Here is a 26,383-nt window from a genome sequence, read left to right as displayed (position 1 = left end):
CAGTCATTGAGCTCTGCTCAGCTTTGAAGACCTGACCCCTGATCCCCAAATACCAGAGTACTGTTGTGCCTGGTTCACTGAGGAGGAAACCAGGGCTCTGGGAGTTCAGCCGCTCATCCAAGCTTCTCTCCAGCTTGGCCGGCTGCAGCTCATGGAGGTGTCAGATCACAGCCAGAGATTGGATGGAGGCGACTTCTCACTGGAGAATGTTAAACCTGCCCGTTGCTACCGCTTTGACGTGTGGATTTCAGAGAAGCACATGTCCATCTGAGGAGATAGGGCCAATGTCTCAGGACGAATCCTCAGCTCCCTAGAAGCACTGGACCTCCCTGGGAGGTTGGAGCCAGACTCTGCCACCTTATCTGCAAATCACAGTTCCAGTGTTCCAGGGCCTGGTGTGTACACAAGGGAAATCAGAAGGTGGTCCATGCGCGATATGTTTCTAAAGTCAGTTCAAACAAGCCTCATTTCCACCCAGGGCTGGGTGCTTTGGATATCAACCCTGTGTAACTTTGAGTTGCTCTCCCATTTGCGGGAGCAGTTCCTGAAGAATTCACCCCACCTACCTTCAACCCACGCTGCCTGGCTTTCTGCTCGAAACCACCTGGAACAGGAAATGCCTCTGCAGTTTGCATCCATAGCTGAGAGCGGAGCTGGCAGAACTCCGAGTGGAAATAAAAGGAGCTGACTCAACGCCAAGATGAGAAGTAGGTTGAATGTGGGTCAAGTCTTCCAGTGGGATCCAGAAGGCAGAGAGACAGAAAGGAGCCCGGCTTCTTCACAGTGCTGGGCGAGAGGTGGGCATGCGGACAAGGTCTGACCTGTGTCTGTCTCTGGGCAGTCCAGAGAGGAGCCGGGCCATCCCAGCAGGAATGCCCCCTTCCCAGTCCCTGAAAAGGCTCAGGATCTCCCACAGTGCCCGGAAGTCCAGGAACATCGTGTCAATGTCTGCAGAGAGACAGGAGGGCCGGATGGAAACAGACGGTCCCCACGTGACCTCACACTTCAGGCCGTTTTGAGGAGGTTTGGCTCTGCCGTGGTAGCAGGGGAAGGCGTGTACTCATCTTCATCCCATGAAAGTCTCTTCAGCTGTTGAAAGGCTTCTAGTAGCTCCTGAGCAAAACACAAAAGCAAGTACTGCTGCATTGGGGGCAGGGTTTAAACATCCAACTTCTGACTGAGGCAGGACCAGCAAGTGAAAATCTCCTCCCCAGCGAATCTGAATTTCTGACATTACGGATAGGATCATGTTGCTCTGGAATCCCCTTTGTTCTTAACTCTATTATTTCTTTGTCAGAGCAGAGCATTTGTGGGAAGCCTGGCGTGCTGCAGTCCATGGAGTTGCAAAGAGTCAGATACCACTGAGCGACTGAGCAACAACTTAACAGCCCCTGTTGAGTTTCTCAGCCTAAAAATTCTAATTTCAAATACAAATTCACCTCAAAATGCTTACAGATGAAGGGGGCTTGCAAATACTATTGATGCCAAGGCTTGAGAGGAACAGGAATTTCTGGAGACCAAAACTTGTTTAATTTCGGAGGGCTTCTTTAAGGAACAGAATGCATTTTGTATACAGCCTTGGAAAGGGCCCCAGGAGGGGCTCTGGAGCTTCAACTCCCCTGGGTCATGCAAACCCTGCTCTGGGAAGCTCACTCTGGGGGGCTGCTGCAGACGGGCCAGGAGCAACCTTCACGCCTGTTCTCTGGGGCTGACGTGGCCCCACAGGGTGGTTTTCTCATCAGACTCCACACTGAACCCGTCCACTGTCAGTGATGTTCAGATCTTGAGATTCCAGCAGACTTTCTGAGGCTGCAGTTGTACTCTTCTGAAAGGGTGTCAGGTGCTAACATCCAGTTTTAGCAGGAAGTTCAGAATTCCAGCATGGACCATAGCAGCCTGCAGATTTTGGATCTGCTGCCTAAATGACTCACCCCAGAGTCAGCGGGCTTGCAGCAATCCCCATGATTCTTGGAACTGATGGCCTCCTACTTAGAATTCTGCCTCTGAGCTTTCCTCCCGTACAAAATGCATGAAGGATTGTCATCACGAGCCCACTGTCCCGAGGAAGTGTTCAGATGAGGGGGTCAAGTAGCAGTGGTAAAACTGGCTGCATATTCTGGAAGCTTACAGCTGCCGTGCAGACGGCCACAGCCAACCTTGGACAGGCAAAGTTTCTTCTTTCTGGGGCCATGAGAGCCCGCCCCCCATACACATACCCTCTGAAGCTGTGACAGTGAGATTTTGCCAATTCAGCAGCCCAGGCCAGACCTCCAAAGCCCAGGCAGGTGCCTTCAGAAGTCGCAAGAGTGCCCAGCAGCAGGGTGTGGATGGGAAGGCTGATGGTTTGCGTCTCTTCCCAGCTCTGCATTCACAGAGCTCACGTGGCTCGCTGAAATCTGCCACCGGGGTGCATTTACAGCTTGAGTAGTGACAAGCAGTGGAAGTCTAGGCTGCTTTCTCCAGAGCCTGTCCCCAGCACTGTGCCGTCGGGCGCGTTCCTCCCCCTCCTGCTCCTTGCCTTTCTGGAATCACGGGGGAGCCACTGCCTGCCTCTCTTGCTCGCCCCTTGTCTTCCCTGGCCACGTTCACCCCTCTGTGACCTCCCGCGCCCAGCCTGTGGACCGCCTATGGAAACGTCTCCTCCCCTCACCCCTACCGCCCCACAGGACCCTGCCCTCGTGGTGAGAGGGTGACATGTGCCCAGCACCCGTAGGCTCTGTTCCTGGGGGGACCCACAGTTGGTGCCTCTGCCCGCAGAAATAGGGCTTCCCCAGGCGGTCCCCACACCTCTGTGTGCCGTTTCTGTGGATGGGTTATAATTGGCTCCAGCTGTGCCCTCCTGCACTTTTTCCAGTTCTTCCCACTCTTGACCTCCCCGATGCTTGCCTTTTGGCACGAGAGTGGCGTGGTTTTCAGTTCATAATCCAATAAGTCCTGATAAAGCACCTTGGAAACAAGGCCAAGTAAGAAAGAGCCACCTCACCCTGAACAAGTACTGGACAGGGCAGGGTCCCGGAGAGGGGTTAAGGCCTGGATGGAGTGTGCCTTTCTGAGTCTCAGAGGGTGCTAAGCTGACATCAGTAAGGATCCTAGGGTGACTTCTAGAAATCCATACTAGTCATTTTCTTTCTCAACCTGCCCTGCTTCTATCATGGTTAATGTTTTTCAAAAACCAACCTCCAAATGTGACATGTGGAAGCTAGACCCAGTCCTCGGTTTCCAAGTATTGCCTTCAGGTGCCGCTGGGCCCAGGGGCTAAAACCGTGGGAAATGATGCCTGTATCCAGCCCTGCTGTCCTGCCTCAGTGCACTGTCGTCTGAGGGCCCCTTGCCACGCACTGGCAGCTCATATCGAGTCCCTGGGCAACTTTGGGAAAGAGAGCTGCTTCTTCCCAAGGTGAATGCAAGTGTTACAATCGACTCTTCCTGTCCCGAGTTGGGTGGTGGACCCACTTCTGGAGCTGAGGAGGAGTTTAGGGTCAGCCTCCCATGACTGGGGAAAAACACATCCCCAGAAGCTCCTCTGGGGGGTGTTACTTGCAGAAGGACAGAGAGATGTCAGGGAGCAACACACTCAGTTCAGTTCAGTCGCTCAGTCGTGTCTGACTCTTTGCGACCCCATGAACTGCAGCACGCCAGGCCTCCCTGTCCATCACCAACTCCCAGAATCCACCCAAATCCATGTCCACTGAGTCAGTGATGCCATCCAACCATCTCATCCTCTGTCGTCCCCTTCTCCTCCTGCCCTCAATCTTGCCCAGCATCAAGGTCTTTTCCAATGAGTCAGCTCTTCACACTAGGTGGCCAAAGTATTGGACTTTCCGCTTCAACATCAGTCCTTCCAATGAACACCCAGGACTGATCTCCTTTAGGATGGACTGGTTGGATCTCCTTGCAGTCCAAGGGACTCTCAAGAGTCTTCTCCAACACCACAGTTCAAAAGCCCTAAAGTGGAGCAAGGCCAGGCCCAGCCAGGGCCACCGAGTGCAAGAGTCGACTGGGGTGCGAGCACAGGCTGAGACGGGAGGGGCGGGCCGCCCCAGCATGCCCTGGTCTCTATGAGGGAAAGGGGCTCTGGGGGTGGCCCCAGAGTGACGGTGGTCCCCAGCTTTACAGAAACTCACTCTGCTCATCTTGCTGATTCCAAGTTACAGAGATTCTCAACCCGCTCAAGCGTTCCCAGCCCAGTGACAATGACAATAAGCCTCCCCTCTCCTTCTCCACCTCTGCAGCCTCTCTCTGCCACCTCCTCTTGCTTCTCCGCATGGGCAGAGTGCCTCCCTCCTCCCCCCCCCAACCCCCGACTCTGCACAGAAACTGAGCTTATCAAGGAGCCAGGGAGCAAGTCCAAGCTGCCAGGCGCTCCGGCCGCCTCTGCTCCCTGCTTTTCCTGCCATCTCAGCTCCGGCCTCCCCTCCAGAAGGCCTTCTCCAGCAGGCCCAGTCTCTGCCCACACACACACGTGAGCCCTGGGCTGGCCTCTGTCTCAGAGCTTCTGCAAGTGTCTCATGTTCATCTGTCTTCTCGCCCACCTCACTTTCAAACCCTGAGCTCCCGAGGGCAGGAGCTGTGTCTTCAGCACCAGCTACAAGGCCCTCAGAAAGTGGTAAGAAAACAGTTGTCCAAACCTTCAGAGGAAGTGAAAGAGCAGTGAACACCCATGCACCCGTTGCTAGATACCCCAATAGCTAATACGGCCAAAAGTACTTGTAGGTTGGTGGTTCACTGGAAGCTGTGGAAAACCACAAGCTTAGGTGTTTTTATGAGGATATGTAGAACATGAGGCATCACAGTGATCTGAGGTTGGAATGTGTTCTCTGGGAGAATGTGAGACATTTGCACATTTCAGTGTCTGTCATAAAACTCTAGACTTGTGCTGTGACCTAACGAATGTGGGACCTCGGTCTGTTAAGGTTCAGGCCTCCACGTGACAATAGCTGTGTGACTTCAGGCAGGTTACTGAACCTCCCTGTGCCCCCATTTCCTCATCTGTGAGAAAGAAGACAGTAATCCTTTACCTTAGAGCACTGTTGGGAAGGTCAAATGGGTAAAAGCATACAGAGAAGCTAAACCAGAGAATGTGCCCCTTAAATGGAGACTTGCAGGTGGTGGCTGAGGAAGAGAAAAAGGAGCAGAAATTGTGAGCATCCCAACAGACTCGCTTCCTTCCAATAGCCAGGAGATCCCAAGAGTGGGTAGAATTCTTTGACGGGAAACATTGGGTTCTAAGTGCTGGAGCGTTCTCTTTTCAAAGCCGTTCCTGGAGTCCTGTAATCCGCAGCCACGCGCTGGGCAGCCACCCTCACCGAGTGCGGCCCCTCCTGGAAGCTGTCCTACTGGGAGGCAGCCCTACCCAGACCGTGGGTTTCTCCTGGTGGTTCCTGTAAACGCAGAGTGCTGAGCCTGCACCTCCCCCTCGGGGCAGGGGAGCCAGCCAGGACCACCGTGTCCTGCAGACCAGGAAGCAGAGGGCAGCACCCCCAGCTGCTTGTGGCCTGACCAGGATTGGACGCATCAGGTCCTAACCCGGCCCAGGGCTCGTGGGCTCAGGCTTAACTGAAACGACTTGTGGGTTTCAACACTCATTATCCAAAATTGGTATTATATGTGGGCATTTTGTTTCTGACCATATAAGCAAAGAGTGGGGAACCTGATTTCACTGATTCTGGACTGAGCAGGGTTCAGGGGTGCTGGCAAAGAATGTGGCATTGGACTTGGGGTGTACGGAGAATTTTATGTTTTGAGTGACATCAAGACTTGCTATTGACTATTTTCATTTACCGCCTTCTCTTGCATGTCAGAGTAGGTTCTATAATCGTTGTTTACTTTCCTGAATAACAAAGCAAAACAAACTTTAAAAGCCCAAAATTTCACTGTAGAATGCTCTCTCATGAGAACCACATGACTCTAAAGCCTAAGTGAGGAAAAAACAAAGAAATTACGGGTGAGCACTTGGATGATAACAAATACATGGCTTGTATGGAAAACCAAATCTTTGCTATGGCCAGTCAGCAGAATGTCAGTTCCATGTCAGTTCCAACACACTGAGAGAGCAAAGTGTGAAAATGGCAGAAGCCATGAAGCTGAGGGTGGGTATGCCCCTGCCACTCCTGAGGCATCAGCTGACTTACTGCCACGTCTGTCTTTAAGCAGCTCTGGATAGGAGACTCTCGTCTTTATAGAAGGGCACTTGCTTCTTGAAGGAGCATCTACTTCACTAATCTGGGGCTATCAGATCCTTAAGGGACACTAGAGTTAGGCTGCCCTCTAAAAAGCCCCAGGTAGGTAAGAGTGAAATGAATGATGAATTTTGCTAAAGCTGCAAAACCTGTTTTAGAGACTTGGACATGTTGAAATAGAATCCATTCATCCGGCAGAAAACCCTCTACTCTGTAAGTCTAGCGAAAAACGATAGGGCTGTGTGTGGCTGTCTGCGTCCTCTGGCACTCCTCCCCACACCCACTCCGTGTGAGCTGGTTCTGAGACACCAGCCCGCGCTCTGAGGCTCAGGAGCCGAGGCAGCTGAGCTCAGGGACCTGGGGTCAGGAGCCGTTCTCTGCCCATGAGCCAGTCTTCCGTTCTCAGAGAAAGCTCCCTTTCTCTCAGGGCAGGCCTCCCTCTTCTCCCCTGTGGAGAGCCCTCCAACCCACCCCTCAAGACGCCCTGACTCCCTTCAAACACAGGCTGACTCCCCTAATTCCGTGGCGTTCCATTTTCTTTCTAGCTCTCAAAGACTCCAGTAAGAGATCCATCAACAGTGACTGGAAGATAGAGCTCCCTGGAGAGTTCCAGATTGCAGGCACAACCGTCCGCTATGTTCGAAGGGGCCTGTGGGAGAAAATTTCTGCCAAGGGACCAACCAAAATGCCGCTGCATCTGATGGTAATTGGCTGTGCTTTTGTATTTGTCCTGAGTTGGTTGGGTCCAAGAGGTCTACCAGCTGACTTCTTCCCTGGGGCCCTATGGGAGGAGGTACGCTTGGTTCCTGGTGGTTTACCTGGCCACCTGCTGCTCCATTCTCTCTCTTGGTTTTTACCTTGTATAATCCTTTTTGCCACATGCTTCAAAATGCTGCCCTTTCAAAATTCTGCCTTGGCTCTTTACTGGCAGAACTCCCATCTTTTTCAAAAGGAACCACCTCCAGGATGGAAATGCTTAGTCATGTGGCCAGCGGGGAGACCTGGCATCATTAAGCAGACAGTCCCACTCAAAGTCTGTTTTCATATCAGGTGGCTTAGATTTGCCCCAGTTTGTATAATTACATCAGAAACTACCTTTTGAAAACACACTGTTGACTCTGTTTCCAAACCAACACCACTCAGGTTTTTCCAGACTCAGCTTGCAACAAGCCTTCAGGAATTGAGACAGAAACAAATTCTACTGGACTATTTACTCCCCAGATGGTCTCAAGAAATCTGTGGAGTTGGGCCAGATCTGGGCACTCTGGTCTTACATGTTGTCTCAGGAAGGACCGCGTGCAAACCACTGAAATGTTTGGTTATACTGCCTTTTAAGACTGTGGAAGATCTCCAGGGAAAAGAATGCCACCATTGCCTTCTCAGGGTTCAGGAGTTCTCGTGGCTAACTTTGGATAGCTCATAATTACTGATTCGATGTCTCCTTCCAAAGAATGGGGATTGTGACAGCTTGTGTGTCTGTAATCAAAGGACAGTTTGTCCTCCACGCCGCCCGAAGTCTTTACTTGGAAGTTCTTATCATCTCCATTAATTTGTGGTCTCTGGCAGCCGGCATCTGTTTAAGATTAGGTGATGCCTGAGAGATTCCCAGGCCACCTCTCAGTAAGAATCTCCTGAGGAGACCAGCTCTGCGAGTGAGTAGAGATGGCTCCCATGACGGCCCTAAGCCTGTTACAGTTTCCAGTAAGAGCAAAGGGAGCTAGTTCCCATGGCTGACGTACTGCAACAATCCACACACTAAAGCTACTGCAGATATACATTTGAAAGTTGATTTCTGGGACCTAAGAACCTGTGCACACTTATGCGTTCAGTTGTGTCTGACTCCTGCAACTCCGTGGACTGTAGCCCGCCAGGCTCCTCTGTCCATGGGATTTTCCAGGCAAGAATACTGGAGTGGGTTCCCATTTCCTCCTCCAGAGGATCTTCCTGATCCAGGGATTGAATCCACATCTGCTGTTTCTCCTGCATGGCAGGCAGATTCTTTACCCGCTGAGCCACTGGGGAAGCCTGTACCTAAGCCATTTCTCTGTGATTAGATTGTTTACTAATCTAAGTCACTGGAACAAATCCTCCTGTCCTGAGTTAAAAGCAGTCATTCAGAGGGACTAAAAGAGGAAGTGAAAGACAAGATAAAACCCAAGATAGCAGTATCACCTGTTAGCACATGAAGCTGCTTTTCTAGCAAACACCAAGATGGGTCTATTTCCCTTCTTTCCCAAAAGCTTGCATAAACTGTGAGTGAATTGTCAGCCCATTAAAGCAAATGCACAGCCGGGATTCATTCAGACCATGATAAACAAAACTCGGGGAACGCAACAACTGCCACAGCTGAAGCTCCTGCCTTCTTGAACATTAATCACGTCTCTCTTGAAATGTGATTGCTAGTTACTTCCAGTTTCTAGACCTAGAAATGAGAGGAGCCCGTCTTGCTCTGAAGGGAAATCCATTGTCCCCTAACTGAAGTGTGCTCATTGCTTGCGAGGTCAGGAGTGCCCATAGAGCCATGGGGACCTGCATTTGAAACCAATTACGTACATGCACACACAAATTATACGTGGCTACAAAATTGCATGAAATTGGTTTCATATGGATTCTCAATTCACCAGTCTTATTCCCATACTGAGATAATAAAGATCTCTTTTAAAGAGTTTTTTTTTTTTTTTTAAACTGGAGGCATTTTTCCAAATGTATTACTGCAAGTCTATTTCTTGGAGAAGTGGATGTTTATTCAGTTTGGGCTGCTCTTAGCACCCCACCCCCACCCTGCAACTCCAGCCTTAGGAGGGCTGGGAGATGCTTGGGCGGGAGAGTGACTCCTGTCGTCTGGCACACAGTCTGCCTGGCCTCCCTCAGGTCAGATGGAGGTCTGCCTCCAGCTCCCTCTGACCTGCTGTCCCAGAACCTCAGCCTGGAAGTGAAGTTGCTGGCTGCTTAGACCCAGGAGTGCCACCCGGTTCCAAGCCTGGGCTGAAGATGTACCACCAACAGGCAGGCCATTTGAAGTTCCCACAAGAGAGCTTCTTTCACACCATTAAGTACACATAGAAAAATAAAGCCCATAGAGCACCTCTGTGCTTACAAGGCTTGTCAAATGCATTACCAAACTAAGAGAAGGCCCCTCCACCTGCCCACTTGCCAGGATTTCAGACCCCAGGGTCCCCAGGCTGCAGGATCATGGCTCCCCCATACCTCACTGCCAGCTTTAAGCCCTGTACCAGGCCTGTGCCACCCTGTGGGCATTGTCGTGATCCTAGCTCCCATGGTACAGGAAGGCTCCTGCATCCTTGGCAGGCATCCACAAGGTTCCCTTGTAGGGGCTGTGTTTAACCTGGAGCCTGCCTTACACATGGCAGTGACTGGTGCTTGGGGCATGAAGAGTGGCATTCATTTGCAAAGGAGTCACCCTACCTGTTCAGATGCCTATTTAGAAAGAGCCGTATATTTGTGTCTTTCTCACCCACAAGGGCAGTTTCGTGGGTGATTACATGGAGCATGTAAAGTGCAGTTAGAGCACTCAGACTGGCTTATCCCCAAATCCCTCATCTAAACCAGTCCTCTCTCCAGTGGAAAAGAGTAGAGCTCCCTGCCAATGGTTTACATATGCTCCAGCCCCCGAGTTGAGTATCTGTGGAAACCAAAACTGAAATAAAGGAGTGCCCCTGGCATGAACTTGTTTTGAAACCCCCAAAAGAATGGGCTATCCCTGGTGGGAAGACAGCCACAACACGGGTTGGCTTGCAAATTCAGCAATCCTGTGGGCTTTTGCTCTATTTCAAAGTGGCCTTTTATTTTGCTACTGATGCAGGTGTTGTTATTTCATGACCAAAATTACGGAATTCATTATGAATACACCATTCCTGTAAACTACACCACTGAAAATCAAAGTGAACCAGAAAAAGCCCAGGACTCCTTGTTCATCTGGACCCACAGCGGCTGGGAAGGGTGCAGTGTGCAGTGTGGCGGAGGTGAGCAGCAGGGTTGTGGGCTCACTGGGTGTGGGGTTTTACCAAACAGAGGAGAAGTGAATTCAGGGCACTCTGTGGCGGGTGCACATTGCCTGGGAAAGGCTGGCCACATAAGTAACTTGTATTTCTGTGGAATGTAACTGCATCCTGCTGCAAATTTCTCTGGGCAGGGTCTTCTTCCAGACTCCTCCAGGCTGAAGTTGCGTCCACGTGGCTGCTTTGCCTACAGCCTTTGATGCTGATCGGAGTGGAGGTTTGACTAATGTGCAGCTGTGTCACAAGTGTGACAGGTGACCCTGGGAGTGCACAGGACAGACTTGCACCTGTTACGCTTGGAAAAGGGCGCTGGAAGATGTTTCTGACCTTCAAATACCCTTTCCTTTTTGCTACAGTCACCAGTGGAAATACATGGAAACCAATGGAATCAACAGTAATATAATGGAAAGAAAAGTCCTCCAACTCCAGTGAAACACTCTGGGCCTGGGTTCTGGCTTCATGATTTGCCTCCATTTATTAGCAGATGATGTATTCTCTCTGTGCCTAAATTTCCTCACCTCCAAAATAGGATGATCAGCCCTCATGCCCACTGCAGGAGGAAACTCAAATACTATAAACATCAATATGAACAAAGAACATCATAGTCGTTACAGTGTTGTTTAGGAGGAGTGAAGGGAAGCATTCTGAACTCTTAGCCAACAGCGCCCTGACAGGACACAGAGCGGGGTCCTGGAATGGATGCAAGGCAGGTAAATGTTGATGGACAGAGTTAGGACAGAAGGTTGACCTGGACCCTGGAATGCCAACCCAGAGGGTGGGCTGGCAGGTAAGACGTGGGCATGGCACTGGTCCTGCAGGGCTAATGGCACCAAACTTCCTCTAGGCCAACTTGCTGCAAACTCAGCATGGCCGCAGTACAGGAGTTAGCAGGCTGCTCTGGCTGGGGGTAGGGGTGCTGTTCTGCTGCCATCACTATCACAGCCTTTTATGGCACCAATGACCCCCAGCTCCCTGACCTGCAGCCCAATCCAAAATCTGGCTTGAGGCATCTCTGTGCTTTCTATGCTCACTCAAGTTCAGGGCTGTACCATGACAAATTCCCCAGAAGATAGACTGATTGAGGAGCATGGGATCCATATAGTTGTGCTTGCTGCTGCTTCTGCTGCTAAGTCGCTTCAGTCGTGTCCGACTCTGTGCGACTCATAGATGGCAGCCCACCAGGCTCTGCCGTTCCTGGGATGCTCCAGGCAAGAACACTGGAGTGGGTTGCCATTTCCTTCTCCAATGCATGAAAGTGAAAAGTGAAAGTGAAGTCGCTCAGTCGTGTCCAACTCTTGACTGCAGCCTACCAGGTTCCTCCGTCCATGGGATTTTCCAGGCAAGAGTACTGGAGTGGGAAGGCATTGCCTTCTCCGGCAGGGTTCTTTGGAAACACCCAAAAGAATGAATGTGTAGTCAGCTGGGGTTAGTGAGGCTTCCCAAGAGCAGGTGATGCTCAGGCATGAGCAGCAGTTGATAGAAAAATTTTCAGGTTGGTCTATGTCCTTCAGACAACACTTCCTGTTTCTCGCTTCTCTCCAGAAAGCAGGAATTCTGTAATAAGTAACTGTCATCTCTGGTGAGGGCTGTTGTGCAGTTGTTTAATCAAGCCCAGATCTCCATAGACTTCAAATGAACAGATATAGAGACTGGTAATCTTTGTTAGAAATTAGAGACCCAAATCAGAACTTTGGCCACAGTGAGCCCCAAGGTGTCCAGGAACACAGCTGATCTGAAGCATTGCTTCTCTCTGATCCTGTTCTAGGGTCTTTCTCCTGCCCCTACTATCCCTGCCCTGTCTCACACACCCTCATCCCTAAAATTATGATCCTCCCTCTCTGACAACCCACAGGCGTTAGAAGAGTCAGTTTAAGTGACAAACTGATCACAAGAAGCACCTGAACATTCCTCCACACGGTGAATAAATGGCCTTTCCAGGTATGTGTTCTGTGGCCTCTCAATTCTGTGTACTTTGGTTTCCAGGGGAACGCAGAAGCATCGTGTCCTGCACACGGATTGTTAACAAGACCACAACTCTAGTGAACGACAGTGACTGCCCTCAGGCCAGCCGCCCGGAGCCCCAGGTTCGAAGGTGCAACTTGCACCCCTGCCAGTCACGGTAAGGAGCTCTGTTCCCAAGCTTGGATCCTTCAGGGTCAGAGCAGCAGCACCCATGAACGGGGTGCTGCACAATTAATACCAGTCTTACTCTGAGTTCCATTGTTGTTGCTGAGTGATTTTCTGATTGTTCAAAATACTCAATTTCTGGCTACTAAGCCATAACTTTGATAGCAGTATACAGCCCTCACTGGAAGGCGTCTCATAGACCATTAAGAACATCTCATGAAAAAAAGAAATAGCCATCTCCACACACTTTCACCTGGCACATGTCACCTCCTCCAAGTTACTCTGTCTTGGAGAAAAAGGAACTCAGAGTGTGAGCACGTGTGACTAGGTGTTAGTGATTCTGATTGGTTAGTGTTTGTGATTGGTCTGATTTAGTGGCTGAAATTAACATCAGTAAGTTATTTATTGTTTGGGATCCATCAGAACTTCTGTTTCCAACCCTAGCTTTCATGGCCATGTACTCCGAAGTGCATTCTCTTGGGTTGTTAACCGAGATGAATTGTGTGGAATGTGTTCATCAGTTAAGCCTCCTTATTTCCATCTTAGTGGGATTTTCATCTGATTCTGTTGTATTATGTAATATCACACCTGGCCTCCTGTTCTGCCCAGCGTTGAGGTATGTGGCTTTTGTTTTGTGGTTCTATGCATCCAGTTAAGGCATGTGTAGCTTTTGTAAAGAGGCTGGACTTTTTTTTTTAATTAATTTATTTTTTATTGAAGGATAATCACTTTAAGGCATATACCCTGAGGAAAGCAAAATTGAAAGAGGCTGGACTTTTAACCTGGCAGTTTTTTGGGTTTCTTAAGCTCAGTTTGTACCACTCACCTGGTGAAAAGTATCACAAAGCATTTTGTTTTGTTTCTGACCCTCTTTTCTTTGTCAAACTGATAAAATGTGTGTGAATGAGAGAGGGAAGCCAGAAGGGAAAGTAAGGTGAGATGTGATTTTATGTGGTCCTTGGAAAATTAAGAATGAAATTCTCTACCCTAATGGTGAAGGGCATGAGAAACAGCTCATTTCTAGAAGTCTTGAGAATTTGGGTGTGAACAGCCATCTTGCAAACCTATCCATCGATTGATCAATTTATCAATCAGTCACACACATGTGGGGCTAAAGAAAGAAGAACTTGCCACTGTAAAGACGTAGGTATCAGAGAGGCCACAGCTTCTTTTCCTGAAAGTAGAGACAGCTGGCTCTTGTGATATGATTAGAAAGGAGAGTAAGTGACTCTAGAAGAGACATCAGCATAGGTTCAAGGGCATAAATGAGCAAGAACGATCCTAGGGACCCCGTCAAGAATTATATTCTACAGTCATTTATGTTTTCATATTAGTATCAAAATCTTTTTAAGTTATGCACAGAAACGAAATATATGAAACATGAAATCAGAGTTGGTCTGATTGACTTGAGATGCATATATAATAGGGAAGAGTGGTTCAGTGCCCTTAGCCTTCCCCTCATCTCACTTGGCCCAGAGCACCTCTGTGAAATACCAAGGGGTAAAGTTTAAAAACTATCAGTCAGGGATTCTGTTTCCCATAATGATGGAAGAGCTTATATTGGACAAACCCCCAGTATTCTCCTAGAATGATATTCTATGGCTATGCTGATCAGTGCTTCCTTCCCTGGTGGCTCAGCAGTAAAGAACCTGCCTGCAAAGAAAGTTTGATCCCTGAGTTAGGAAGATCCCCTGCAGGAGGAAATGGCCACCCACTCCAGTATTCTTACCAGGAAAGTCCCATGGACAGAAGAGACTGGTGGGCTACAGTCCACGGGGTCACAAAGAGTCAGACGCTACTGAGCATGCAGGCATACATGCATGCTGATTGACTGACACAGTAGCCACTAGCTAGTCCAAATCAAGATGTGTTATAAATGCAAAATACACACCTGACTTCAAAGAATTAGTCTGGAAAGAGATTATATAATATCTTATTAATTTTTAATATTTATTACATGTTAAAATAATTATATTTTGAGTGTGTATGTATGCAGTCGCTCAGTCGTGTCCAACTCTTTGCGACCCTATGGACTGTAGCCCACCAGGCTTCTCTGTCCATGGGCTTTTCCAGGCAAGAATACTGGAGTAGGTTACCATGCCCTCGGCTCTGGGGTATCTTCCCTACTCAAAGATCAAACCCATGTCTCCTGTGTCTCCTGCATTTGGGGAAGATTCTTTACCTACTGAACCATCAGGGAAGCCTGTTGTATTTTGAAGACACTGGATCAAAATGCAATATATTAAAGTCACATGTTTCTTTACTTTTTTTAATGTGGATAATAGAAAATTAAAATTACGTGTGTGGCTCATTTTTTTTTTTTTGTATTGGACAGCACTGCTATAATTAACATAACAAGATACAATCCAAAATTATTAGACTTACAAAGAAACAGAAAAATGTGATCTATACTCATGAGAGAAGGCAATTAATAGAAATTGACTCCAAGATAACATATATGTTGGTATTAGCAGACAAGAGCCCACAGAGCTTAGGCCTGCAGTCTTGCTGTGTTTGAACACAATTCAAGTCGAACACACTTTAGATTAAAAGTAACCTCACACCCTGTTTCTGGGAAAGATTGAAGGCAAACAGAGAAGGATACAGCAGAGGATGAGATGGTTAGGTAGCATCACCAACTCAATTCAGTTCAGTTGCTCAGTTGTGTCCAGTCCATGTCCAGTTCTAACTGTTGCTTCCTGACCTGCATACAAATATCTCAAGAGGCAGGTCAGGTGGTCTGGTATTCCCATCTCTTTCAGAATTTTCCCCAGTTTATTGTGAACCACACAGTCAAAGGCTTTGGCATAGTCAACAAAGCAAAAATAGATGTTTTTCTGGAACTCTCTTGCTTTTTTGATGATACAGCAGATGTTGGCAATTTGATCTCTGGTTCCTCTGCTTTTTCTAAAACCAGTTTGAACACTGACTCAATGGACATGAATTTGAGTAAACTCCAAGAGATAGTGGAAGACAGAGGAGCCTGGTGTGCTACAGTCCATGGGTTCACAGAGAGTTGGACCCAATGACTAAACAACAGCAACTTCAGAAGGAAAGAAAAGAAAGTGAGGTCACTCAGTCGTGTCCTACTCTTTGCGACCCCATGAACTATAGCCTACCAGGCTCCTCCATCCATGGGATTTTCCAGGCAAGAGTACTGGAGTGGGTTGCCATTTCCTTCTCCAATCTTAGTGTCTCTTTAGAACAGGGTCAGAAAACTTTTTCTGTGAAAGGCTAGAGAGTAAATATTTTTGTTTTGTAGGCTGTGTATGATTTCTGCTGTTTGTTTTTTGTTTTGTTTTTTAACCCTGTTAAACGTAAGAACCATTGTTAGTTCCTGGGCTGTACAATCTGCAGGCCAGCCTTGGCCCATGAATGATAGTTTGCCTTAAGTTATTGCCTACCCTTGTTTTGCCCACTGAGATGATGGGATCACAGCCTCAGCATGAGCCCTAGCTCTGAAGACACCACCTTAGGGAATGTATTCTCTTGTCATACAAGGGAGGGCACCATGTTATACTGAGTTACTTTTCATTGCCCAGTTATTCAGTATGTGTGTTCACGAGCTTCAGTCAGTGTCCAGCTCTCTGCAATCCTATGGCCTTACAGCCCACCAGGCTCTTCTGTCCGTGGGATTTTCCCAGGCAAGAATACTGGAATGAGTTGCCATTTCCTTCTCAGGGGATCTTCCCAACCCAGGGATCAAACCCACGTCTCCTGTGTTTCCTGCATTGGTTCTTTTACCACTGAGCCACCAGGGAAGCCAGTACTCTCTTTATAACCATCCAGCATGACCCTCAGCACACAGTGTAGAGTCGGTGATTTCATTTATTCAATATGTGTTTATTGAATAAATTCACTTGACTTTGCTCTTGGTACCAATGTATACAGAGGTGAAAGACTGGCAAAGTCTTTACTGTCAGCCAAACAACAGCAACAACAAACTCGATAAACATTAGGCTTCTCCTTCCCACCACTCTCCTTTTGGTCCCACCCCCTTTCATTCCCTCTCCAACTCTGTGAAGTCATATGCATCAGACTGGAAGAATGAATTGAATTTGCCAAAACAGAGTAGGAAATAAAATTGATAAAAGAGAAGACAGCACCTGAAATTTGCCTCAGAACCTAGAAAAGAAATTCTCGGATGCCTATCCTAGTCTGCTTGTATTTGTTGGTTTGCTTATTTGCTTATTTTGAACCATCTGACTTCATACTGATTCTTAAAGTGGACACTTGAAAGTGAAGTATCATGACTCATCACAGAATATTTATTGTTTGGCTAAAGAAATGTGTGATCTGATAGATTTTAAAACTCTTGCAAATGCTACTTTTATTTATTTATATACATACACACATATGCACAATTACATATATAAGTGTATATGTATTATGTACAGATATTTTATATATACACACACACAAACATTTAGACAGTAAAACTTGAATTATTACCTGGCATGATCTAGCTGTCATGAATCTTTCTTAAAAGTATAGAGTAATATGGATTTAGGCTAGTAAGTGAAGAGAAGTGAGGATCTTAGAAAATGAGTGCCAGACAGAGAGAGATATAATCATAAATGAAAACTGAACTTAGGTCAGGGGGTGGGGTTTGGAGAAGTGTGCGGTCTGGAAAAAACAGGTGCTTCAGGGGGTTGGGAGTGAGCACGATTGGAAGTCAGAGCCTGTGGTTGGAAGAAGAACCCAGAACCCAATGGTATAAACGTTATTTAAAAAGCCAAAATGTAGTGTGCTGTTGAATCTGGCAAGATAAAAGAGTCTTTCTGTATTATTGTTACTCTTTGACCTTTAAAACAACAGAGATGGTTGTCTTTTTCCCGTATTTTTTTTTATTATTTCCCCTGATCCCCCTTTAATTTTCTTCAACCTTTTTTTTTCCACTGAGTTCCCGACAGTTTCCTTTACCTTCCCAACTCACACCATTAACACCTCTTTATTCTAATCCTGCCCCTCGCTCTGTGGATCCTTCTCCCAAATCCTGCCATAACCATGTGGAGTCTGGAATCTGACATGCAGGGCAGACAGCCTTTCTCCAGTATCTTGCACAGCAGCACAAACACATCAGCAAACCTGGACCTGACATTGGCAGGAGACAGAAATCGCAGATCAGCTCAGCTGTTGTGACTGTGGCCAGCAGCCTTCACCTCGCTGACCACAGTCTGCAGGGAAGAGGCCCCGCCATCATCTGGCATTCAGCGAGCAGCCCAAGCGGCCCTGTGTGCCAACTCCTTAAGACCCAGTTCCAGGTAGTCCTGGAGCAAGGAGGGGGGCTATGACAGCAAGATGTGCTCAGTCTGGAACATATAGCCCATGTGTGACCGGATTTAATATTTTTGCAGTCTTTTAGAGCTTATTGGCTACTTGAAAAGGCCATTCTGAGCTATTGGATATTTCCCTATAGTATTTATGATTTGAATTTCTTCCCAGGCAGTACATATTGTACTGTACATTGAATTAGGGTGATTCAAGAAAGAATATTCAATATCTTACTGGCAACAGAATTGAATTGAATAGTTGTCTGCAAGGAAATGTATTTGGATTTTAAATTTGTCCTCTTTGCTCAATTATTTTATCCAGTTTGCCTCATTTTAGGTTAAAACTGAATGTAATTCCGCATGTTTTTATGAAAGCATGGTCTGTGTGTGTATGTGATCCTGATTTAAGAATGAAGCCTGTAACATGTGGCCCTAAGATACTGCCAATATCTGAAAAGATACCATTGTTTAATCCATTTCTAGCTTGTCTAAAACTTAAAGCTTTTTTTTTTTTTTTTCTGCTTTCCTCTAAAATAAAATAGGTAAGTCTAATCGTCACTCCTGTGTTCACTGTGCCTTGAATGTAGGAGAGTGGAGGAGGCCGCCTGTGGCGCTGCCGTGTGGCTGAACAGGAGCCCGCTACTTGGGAGAGCTCTCAGAAGGGAGGGCGGGGCCTGCAGGCAGCAGTAAGAACCTCAGAACCGCTGGAGTGCTGCTCCTGACTTTCAGGCTCAGCCACTCTCCAGACACTTGAACACGTGGTTAGAGGCTTGGAATGAGGGGTGCCCCACAGTCCCTGTGAAATAAAGGAAAAGTGCCTGAGGGGGAAAATGGAGAATAGCATCAGTGATCCATTATATGCCTATTCAGTAGTATGTGAATGGTGAGGAAAAGTTTAGTTCAAAGAATTCCAAAATGTCTTTCTGACACTACCCAAATTCTAGAACCTCAGTTCAGTTCAGTTCAGTCGTTCAGTCACGTCTGACTCTTTGCAACCCTATGAACCGTAGCACGCCAGGCCTGCCTGTCCATCACCAACTCCTGAAGTCCACCCAAACCCGTGTTCATCGAGTCAGTGATGCCATCCAACCATCTCATCCTCTGTTGTCGCCTTATCCTCCTGCCCTCAATCTTTCCCAGCATCAGGGTCTTTTCAAATGAGTCAGCTCTTTGCATCAGGTGGCCAAAGTATCTAGAACCTCACTTGTATTTAAATTAAATAGTATTGTTTTGAAGCTTTTACTTGTCTAAAGTAGGAAACACTGGAGAAGAAAGGATTCCAGAGTCTTGTCTTAAAGCTTCTGTTTTCTTCCTTTCCTCCATACTTAAACTCTTTGACCATTTGAATATCCCTCCCTTTGATCATCAGAGGACAAGAGACTTCCCAGATACCAGTTTCACAAGTAACCAAATTCTGTTGATTTATGCTTCCCATGTGGTCCCAGGGTCTGTGAGGAGGGCCTTCTCTTTCCTGAGTTATTAAGTATTCAATATCTGCATCTGATTTTTATGTCACAATTACGGGAAAAAAATACAATTAGAATTCAACAACAGAAAGAAATTTTGGAAAGTCATAAATGCATAGAAATTAAACAAAACACTTTCTAAATAACCAGTGAGTGAAAGGGAATTGCTATTTCAAATCCTGAAAGATGATGCTGTGAAAGTGCTGCACTCATTATGCCAGCAAATTTGGAAAACTCAGCAGTGGCCACAGGACTGGGAAAGGTCACTTTTCATTCCAATCCCAAAGAAAGGCAATGCCAAAGAATGCTCAAACTACTGCACAATTGCACTCATCTCACACACTAGTAAAGTAATGCTCAAAATTCTCCAAGCCAGGCTTCAGCAATATGTGAACCGTGAGCTTCCTGATGTTCAAGCTGGTTTTAGAAAAGGCAGAGGAACCAGAGATCAAATTGCCAACATCCGCTGGATCATGGAAAAAGCAAGAGAGTTCCATAAAAACATCTATTTCTGCTTTATTGACTATGCCAAAGCCTTTGACTGTGTGGATCACAATAAACTGTGGAAAATTCTGAAAGAGATGGGAATACCAGACCACCTGACCTGCCTCCTGAGAAATCTGTATGCAGGTCAGGAAGCCACAGTTAGAACTGGACATGGAGCAACAGACTGGTTCCAAATAGGAAAAGGAGTACGTCAAGGCTGTATGTTGTCACCTTGCTTCTTTAACTTATATGCAGAGTACATCATGAGAAACACTGGACTGGAAGAAACACAAGCTGGAATCAAGATTGCTGGGAGAAATATCAATAACCTGAGATATGCAGATGACACCACCCTTATGGCAGAAAGTGAAGAGGAACTCAAAAGCCTCTTGATGAAAGTGAAAGAGGAGAGTGAAAAAGTTGGCTTAAAGCTCAACATTCAGAAAACGAAGATCATGGCATCCGGTCCCATCACTTCATGGGAAACAGATGGGGAAACAGTGGAAACAGTGTCAGACTTTATTCTTTGGGGCTCCAAAATCACTGCAGATGGTGACTGCAGCCATGAAATTAAAAGACGTTTACTCCTTGGAAGGAAAGTTATGTCCAATCTAGATAGCATATTCAAAAGCAGAGACATTCCTTTGCCAACAAAGGTCCATCTAGTCAAGGCTATGGTTTTTCCAGTGGTCATGTATGGATGTGAGAGTTGGACTGTGAAGAAGGCTGAGCGCCGAAGAATTGATGCTTTTGAACTGTGGTGTTGGAGAAGACTCTTGAGAGTCCCTTGGACTGCGAGGAGATCCAACCAGTCCATTCTGAAGGAGATCAGCCCTGGGATTTCTTTGGAAGGAATGATGCTAAAGCTGAAACTCCAGTACTTTGGCCACCTCATGTGAAGAATTGACTCATTGGAAAAGACTCTGATGCTGGGAGGGATTGGGGGAAGGAGGAGAAGGAGACAACAGAGGATGAGATGGCTGGATGGCATCGCTGACTCAATGGACATGAGTCTCAGTGAACTCCGGGAGTTGGTGATGGACAGGGAGGCCTGGCGTGCTGCGATTCATGGGGTCACGAAGAGTCGGACACGACTGAGCGACTGAACTGAACTGAAATGGAAATCATAGAAAATTTAGAAAATGCTTTCAGATGAATGTAAAGGAAATCACACCATGCCAAAATTTAGGGAAGGCAACTGAAGCAAACTTTAGGGAGAAATGTATAGCAGTAAACACTATATTTAAAAGAAGAGGAATCCCAGACAGTCCAGTGATTAGGACCCCATGCTCCCACTGCAGGGAACATGGGTTTGATCCCTGGTCAGGGATCTAAAATCCCTCATGCCTCAAGGCAGGCCTTGCAGAAATAAAATAGATCTGTAAAGGAATTCCATGAACAATTGTATGCCAGTAAGCTGTACATCAGTAAATTAGATATTGAACATGAAATGGACAAACTGCTAGAAAGATGCAAGCTTCCCAAACTGAATAAAGAATAGAAAGAATAGACCTATAATAAACAAAGAGATTAAACAACTAATCAAAACACTTTCTACAAAGAAAAGTCCAGGACTGGAAGCCTTCACTTATGAATTTTACCAAATATTTAAAGCAGAGTTAACACCAACCCTTCACAAACTCTTCCCAAAAGATGAATTAGTAGGGGACACATTCCAATCCAGTGCATTCTGTGAGGGTAGTAAAACCCTGATACTGAAACCACACAAAGACATCACAAGGAAAAAAGAATACTACAAACCAATATTTCTCATGAATATTAATGCAAAAAAAATACAAGCAAACTGAATCCAGCAACATATTAAAAGGATGGTATACACCATGACCAATAGGACTTATCCCAGGAATACAAGGTTGGTATATCATCTGAAAATCAATTAATGTAATATACTTTATCAATAAAATATTTTTTAAACAAAATGATCATTTCTGTAGATGTGAAAGCAGACTTTGACAAAATACATGACTGTTTCATGATTTAAAAAAAAAACACTGAACAAACTAGATTGAAAAAGAACTTCCTAAGCCTGGTATCTTGCAGCCATGAAATTAAAAGATGCTTACTCCTTGGAAGGAAAGTTATGACTAACTTAGATAGCATATTAAAAAGCAGAGATATTACTTTGCCAACAAAGGTCCGTCTAGTCAAGACTATGGTTTTTCCAGTGGTCATGTATGGATGTGAGAGTTGGACTGTGAAGAAAACTGAGCACCGAAGAATTGATGCTTTTGAACTGTGGTGTTGGAGAAGACTCTTGAGAGTCCCTTGGACTGCAAGGAGATCCAACCAGTCCATCCTAAAGGAGATCAGTGCTGGGTGTTCAGTGGAAGGACTGATGCTAAAGCTGAAACTCCAGTACTTTGGCCACCTCATGTGAAGAGTTGACTCATTGGAAAAGACCCTGATTCTGGGAGGGATTGGGGGCAGGAGGAGAAGGGGACAACAGAGGATGAGGTGGCTGAATGGCATCACTGACTCGATGGACATGAGTTTGAGTAAACTCCGGGAGTTGGTGATGGACAGGGAGGCCTGGCGTGCTGCGATTCATGGGGTCGCAAAGAGTCAGACACGAGTGAGCGACTGAACTGAACTGAAGCCTGGTATCTACAAAATATTCTATATCTACAAATACATACAGATATCTATAAAACGTTCTGTGTCTACAAAACCCCACAGCTCACATCATACTTATGATGAAAGACTGAATGCTTTACCCCTAAGATCAAGAATAAGGTGCAAATGGAATATTACTCAGCCACAAAAAAAGGAACGAAAATGGGTCATTTGTAGTGTTGTGGATGAACCTAGAGTCTGTCATACAACGTGAGGTCAGATAGAGAAAAACAAATATTGTATATTAATCCATATATATGGAATCTGGGAAAATGGTACTGATGAACCTATTTGCCAGACAGGAATAGAGATGAGACATAGAAAATGGACATGTGGATACAGCAGAGGGAGGAGAGGATGGGGCAAATTGAGAAAGTAGCATTGACATATATGCACTACCATGTATAAAATAGATAGCTAGTGGGAAGCTGCTGGATAGCACAGGGAGCTCAGCTCTGTGTGCTGTGATGATGTAGAGGGGTGAAATGGGGTGGGTGGGAAGAAGGCTCAAGAGGGAGGGAATATATGTACACATACAGTTGATTTACTTTGTTGTACAGTGGAAACTAACACAACACTGTAAAGCAATTATGTTGTTGTTGAGTTGTTAGGTGTTAGTCACTCAGTCATGTCCAACTCTTTGCAATCCCATGGACTGTAGCCCAGCAGGCTCCTCTGTCCATGGAATTTTCCAGGCAAAAATACCAGAGTGGATTGCCATTCCCTTCTCCAGGGGATCTTCCTGACCCAGGCATCAAACCTGGGTCTTCTGCATTGCAGGCAGACTCTTTACTGACTGAGTCACTGGGGAGTTGAGTTTTTAAGTCATGTCCAACTCTTTTGTGACCCTATGGACTGTAACCCACCAGGTTCCTCTATACATGGGATTCTCCAGGCAAGAATACTGGAGTGGGTTGCCATTTCCTTCTCCAGGTGATTTTCCTGACCCAGGGACTCACATCTCCTGCATTGGTGGGTGGATTCTTTACCACTAAGCCACCAGTGGGAAGCCCACTGAAATTATGCTCCATTTTCTCTTAAAAGGATATTGATGATATGTAGCTAAAAAGTAAAAAGAATAAGGTAGAATGTCTGTTCTTGCCACTGCAGGGCCCATGGAAAGTTTAGAGGGACGCAGTTCTCTGTGGTTGTCCAGAAAGAGAAGTGCTGGTTACACAGAGACACATGGGACTTGTGACTATACAGTCCCTCACTGACACGCTTTTAATGTGCCACCGTGCTCTGTGAATCAATATGAGAATTGTGCTGTTTCCCCAGGAGAACTTTGATCTTGAAAACCACCCTTCCTAGAGCTTCTAGAGCCAGGTGCTCCAGCAGGAGACTCAAGGTACCCCTTACCTAACAAGGTGAACTGCTCAGGGTGCCCTGTGCCTGCACCTGAAAAGTACACTCCATCGACCTCTTCCTCCCATTGAAGATGACCCCAGTGGAGTGGGACTACCTGCTTCACTCAGGACATGGCTGCAAAAGGAACTCCTGCTCCACCAGCCTCCCAAAATGAATGAGGCCACCAACTTCTAAATCTCACTGGACGTTGTCTTTGGGAAGGCAAAGTGTTGGACTCAAGAACATCAAGGTTTTTGATACCAGGCAACAAGAATTGAATCTAAAATTATACCAAAAAGACAAGCATATATAAATAGGATGTGGAACAGCTCCCCAAATTGAAGCAATGGTGAAAAGAATTTTGGAGAGGGGATCTCAGAGGCAACTGCAGTGGAGCTGCTCCGCTGAGAGTCCAGCTTCCTGGAGAAGATCCGATGGGCCTGGCTTGACTCACATACCCTCCAGTGGCATGATGTAGACACCCAAAGGAAAACTGAGGTATTCTTATCAGAAAAAGGAAGGCGACACTAGGCAGGCAAAAGCAGCAGACGTGTCCTCCACCCCAAACACATAGAGACATGCTGACATCATGATCAAACCAAGACTAGGAAAGACCATCCAGTGGACGCTGTCCAGCTAGGATGAGTGCCGGCAAGTCTATTAGCAGGAGGGCTACTGTACTGGAAAATTCCTGTGTCCTGGTGAGAAAGGCAGCCTGTCGGGAATGTTACTCTTGGATGTGAACTTTCAACATCAGCAGCCATGTGATTCTCAAAGCATGAGAGTTTTTTTTCCAAACTCTGAGTCCCTGGGTGTGGTACAACCTGTTACCAAACCCAAGCTTCTCCTGGTTATTTTAACCCCCAAATCGTACCAACACAAACGCCAGTAATGGAGTGTAACCTGATCAGGTGTGATGGCTGAGAAGAAATGCTGCCAGGCTGTGATCTCATCAGCTGCTGGTTGAGCCCTATTCACTGTCCTTTTGCTCTCCTACTGCAAATTCAGTTTGTTCCTATAAATCCCAGAGAAATGGTTTTTTTCTCTCAAAAGAATATTTGAAAACGAATTTATTATAGAAACAGAGAATCTTAAAACTGAGGACGTGTGTTCTTCTTGCTAAGATGTAAATTATGGAGGTGGCAGAAATCCAGGGTAGGGTAGGAGTGAGCCAGTCTGTCCCTGCCTGTCAGTAGCAAGAAGAGATGGTGGGGGGTGGCTGGGAAGTTGGGGTTGTCACCCCATCTTACAGATAAAGATTTCAAGACACTTGGTTGTTGAGTAACTTACTCAGGGTCATACCCATAGCAGGTAGAACTCAAACCAAGGTTTTCCTACTTTAAATCTTTCATACTTTCTGCTATGTCATTTTCATTTTAAAAGTAGTACAGCTTGCTTCTACCGTGGCATGAAAAAGAACCCTTTTTGACTAGGGCACCTGTAAGTAGATATTTTAAAGTGGAATGGGAGAGGTCAGCAGATGTCGTTGTAGTGACCTCGGGTTCAGAGGGGTTTTGTACGGGAGCCATGGTGGTTCCCTTGTCTGGAAGTGAAACTCATGGTTTTATTTTTTTTAACCTTTTTTAACGAAGCAGTTTACTTATTTTAATTGGAAGATAATTATTTACAGTATTGTGATGGGTTTTGCCATATATCAGCATGAATCAACCACAGATATACATGTGTCCCCCCAACATGAATCAACCACGGATATACATGTGTCCCCCCCCACCGCCACCTCCCTCCCACCCTGTCCCTCTGGGTTGTCCCAGAGCACCAACTTTGGGTACCCTGCTTCATGCATCAAACTTGCACTGACCATCTATTTTACATGTGGTAATGTACATAAAAGAAAGAAAGAAAGTGAAGTCACTCAGTCGTGTCTGACTCTTTGCGACCCCATGGACTGTAGCCTACCAGGCTCCTCCATCGATGGGATTTTCCAGGCAAGAATACTAGAGTGGGTTGCCATTTCCTTCTCCAGGAGATCTTCCTGACCCAGGGATTGAACCCAGGTCTCCCACACTGTAGGCAGACACTTTACCATCTGAGCCACCAGGGAAGTCCGGTAATGTACATATTTCAAAGCTAGTCTCTCAAATCATCCCACTCTCACCTTCTCCCACTGAGTCCAAAAGCCTGTTCTTTACATCTATGTCTCGTTTGCTACCCTGCATGAAGGGTCATTGTAACTGTCTTTCTAAATTCCATGTATATGTGTTAATATGCCCTATTTGTCTTTCTCTTTCTGACTTACTTCACTCTGTATAATAGGCTCCAGTTTCATCCACCTCATTAGAACTGACTTATATGCATTCATTTTACAGCTGAGTAGTATTCCATTCCAGTTGAACTATTTCAGATCCTAAAAGATGATGCTGTTAAAGTGCTGCATTCAGTATGCCAGCAAATTTAGAAAACTCAGCAGTGGCCACAGGACTGGAAAAGGTCAGTTTTCATTCCAATCCCAAAGAAAGGCAATGCCAAAAAATGTTCAAACTACTGTACAATTGCACTCATTTCACATGCTAGCAAAGTAATGCGCAAAATTCTCCAAGTGAGGCCTCAACAGTACATGAACCGAGAACTTCCAGATGTTTAAGCTGGATTTAGAAAATGCAGGTTTTGATTTTTTTATTCTTGATTTTGAACCAGAGATCAAATTGCCAACATCCATTGGATCATAGAAAAAGCAAGAGTTGCAGAAAAACATCTACTTCTACTTTATTGACTACACCAAAGCCTTTGACTGTGTGGATCACAACAAACTGTGGAAAATTCTGAAAGAGATGGGAATACCAGACTACCTTACCTGCCTCCTGAGAAATCTGTATGCAGGTCAAGAAGCAACA

General features: G+C 46.2%; 1 protein-coding gene across 6 annotated transcripts in view; it reads left to right on the top strand.

Annotated features, from left to right (window-relative positions):
* The window catches only part of ADAMTS17 (ADAM metallopeptidase with thrombospondin type 1 motif 17), a 396,657-nt gene that overhangs the window by 304,653 nt on the left and 65,621 nt on the right, over positions 1-26,383 (top strand). For all 6 annotated transcript variants that reach the window (XM_044933289.2, XM_025271613.3, XM_044933288.2 and 3 more), the window contains exons 17-19: positions 6,725-6,882; positions 10,003-10,162; positions 12,182-12,317. In XM_044933289.2, coding sequence (XP_044789224.2) covers positions 6,725-6,882; positions 10,003-10,162; positions 12,182-12,317 — 454 coding nt within the window. The remainder of the gene's footprint in view (positions 1-6,724; positions 6,883-10,002; positions 10,163-12,181; positions 12,318-26,383) is intronic.

The sequence above is a fragment of the Bubalus bubalis genome, chromosome 20, assembly GCF_019923935.1.
Source record: "Bubalus bubalis isolate 160015118507 breed Murrah chromosome 20, NDDB_SH_1, whole genome shotgun sequence".
Classification (NCBI taxonomy): domain Eukaryota; kingdom Metazoa; phylum Chordata; class Mammalia; order Artiodactyla; family Bovidae; genus Bubalus; species Bubalus bubalis.
Note: the sequence above shows the minus strand (reverse complement) of the source record. Positions and strands in the feature narration are given on the sequence as shown.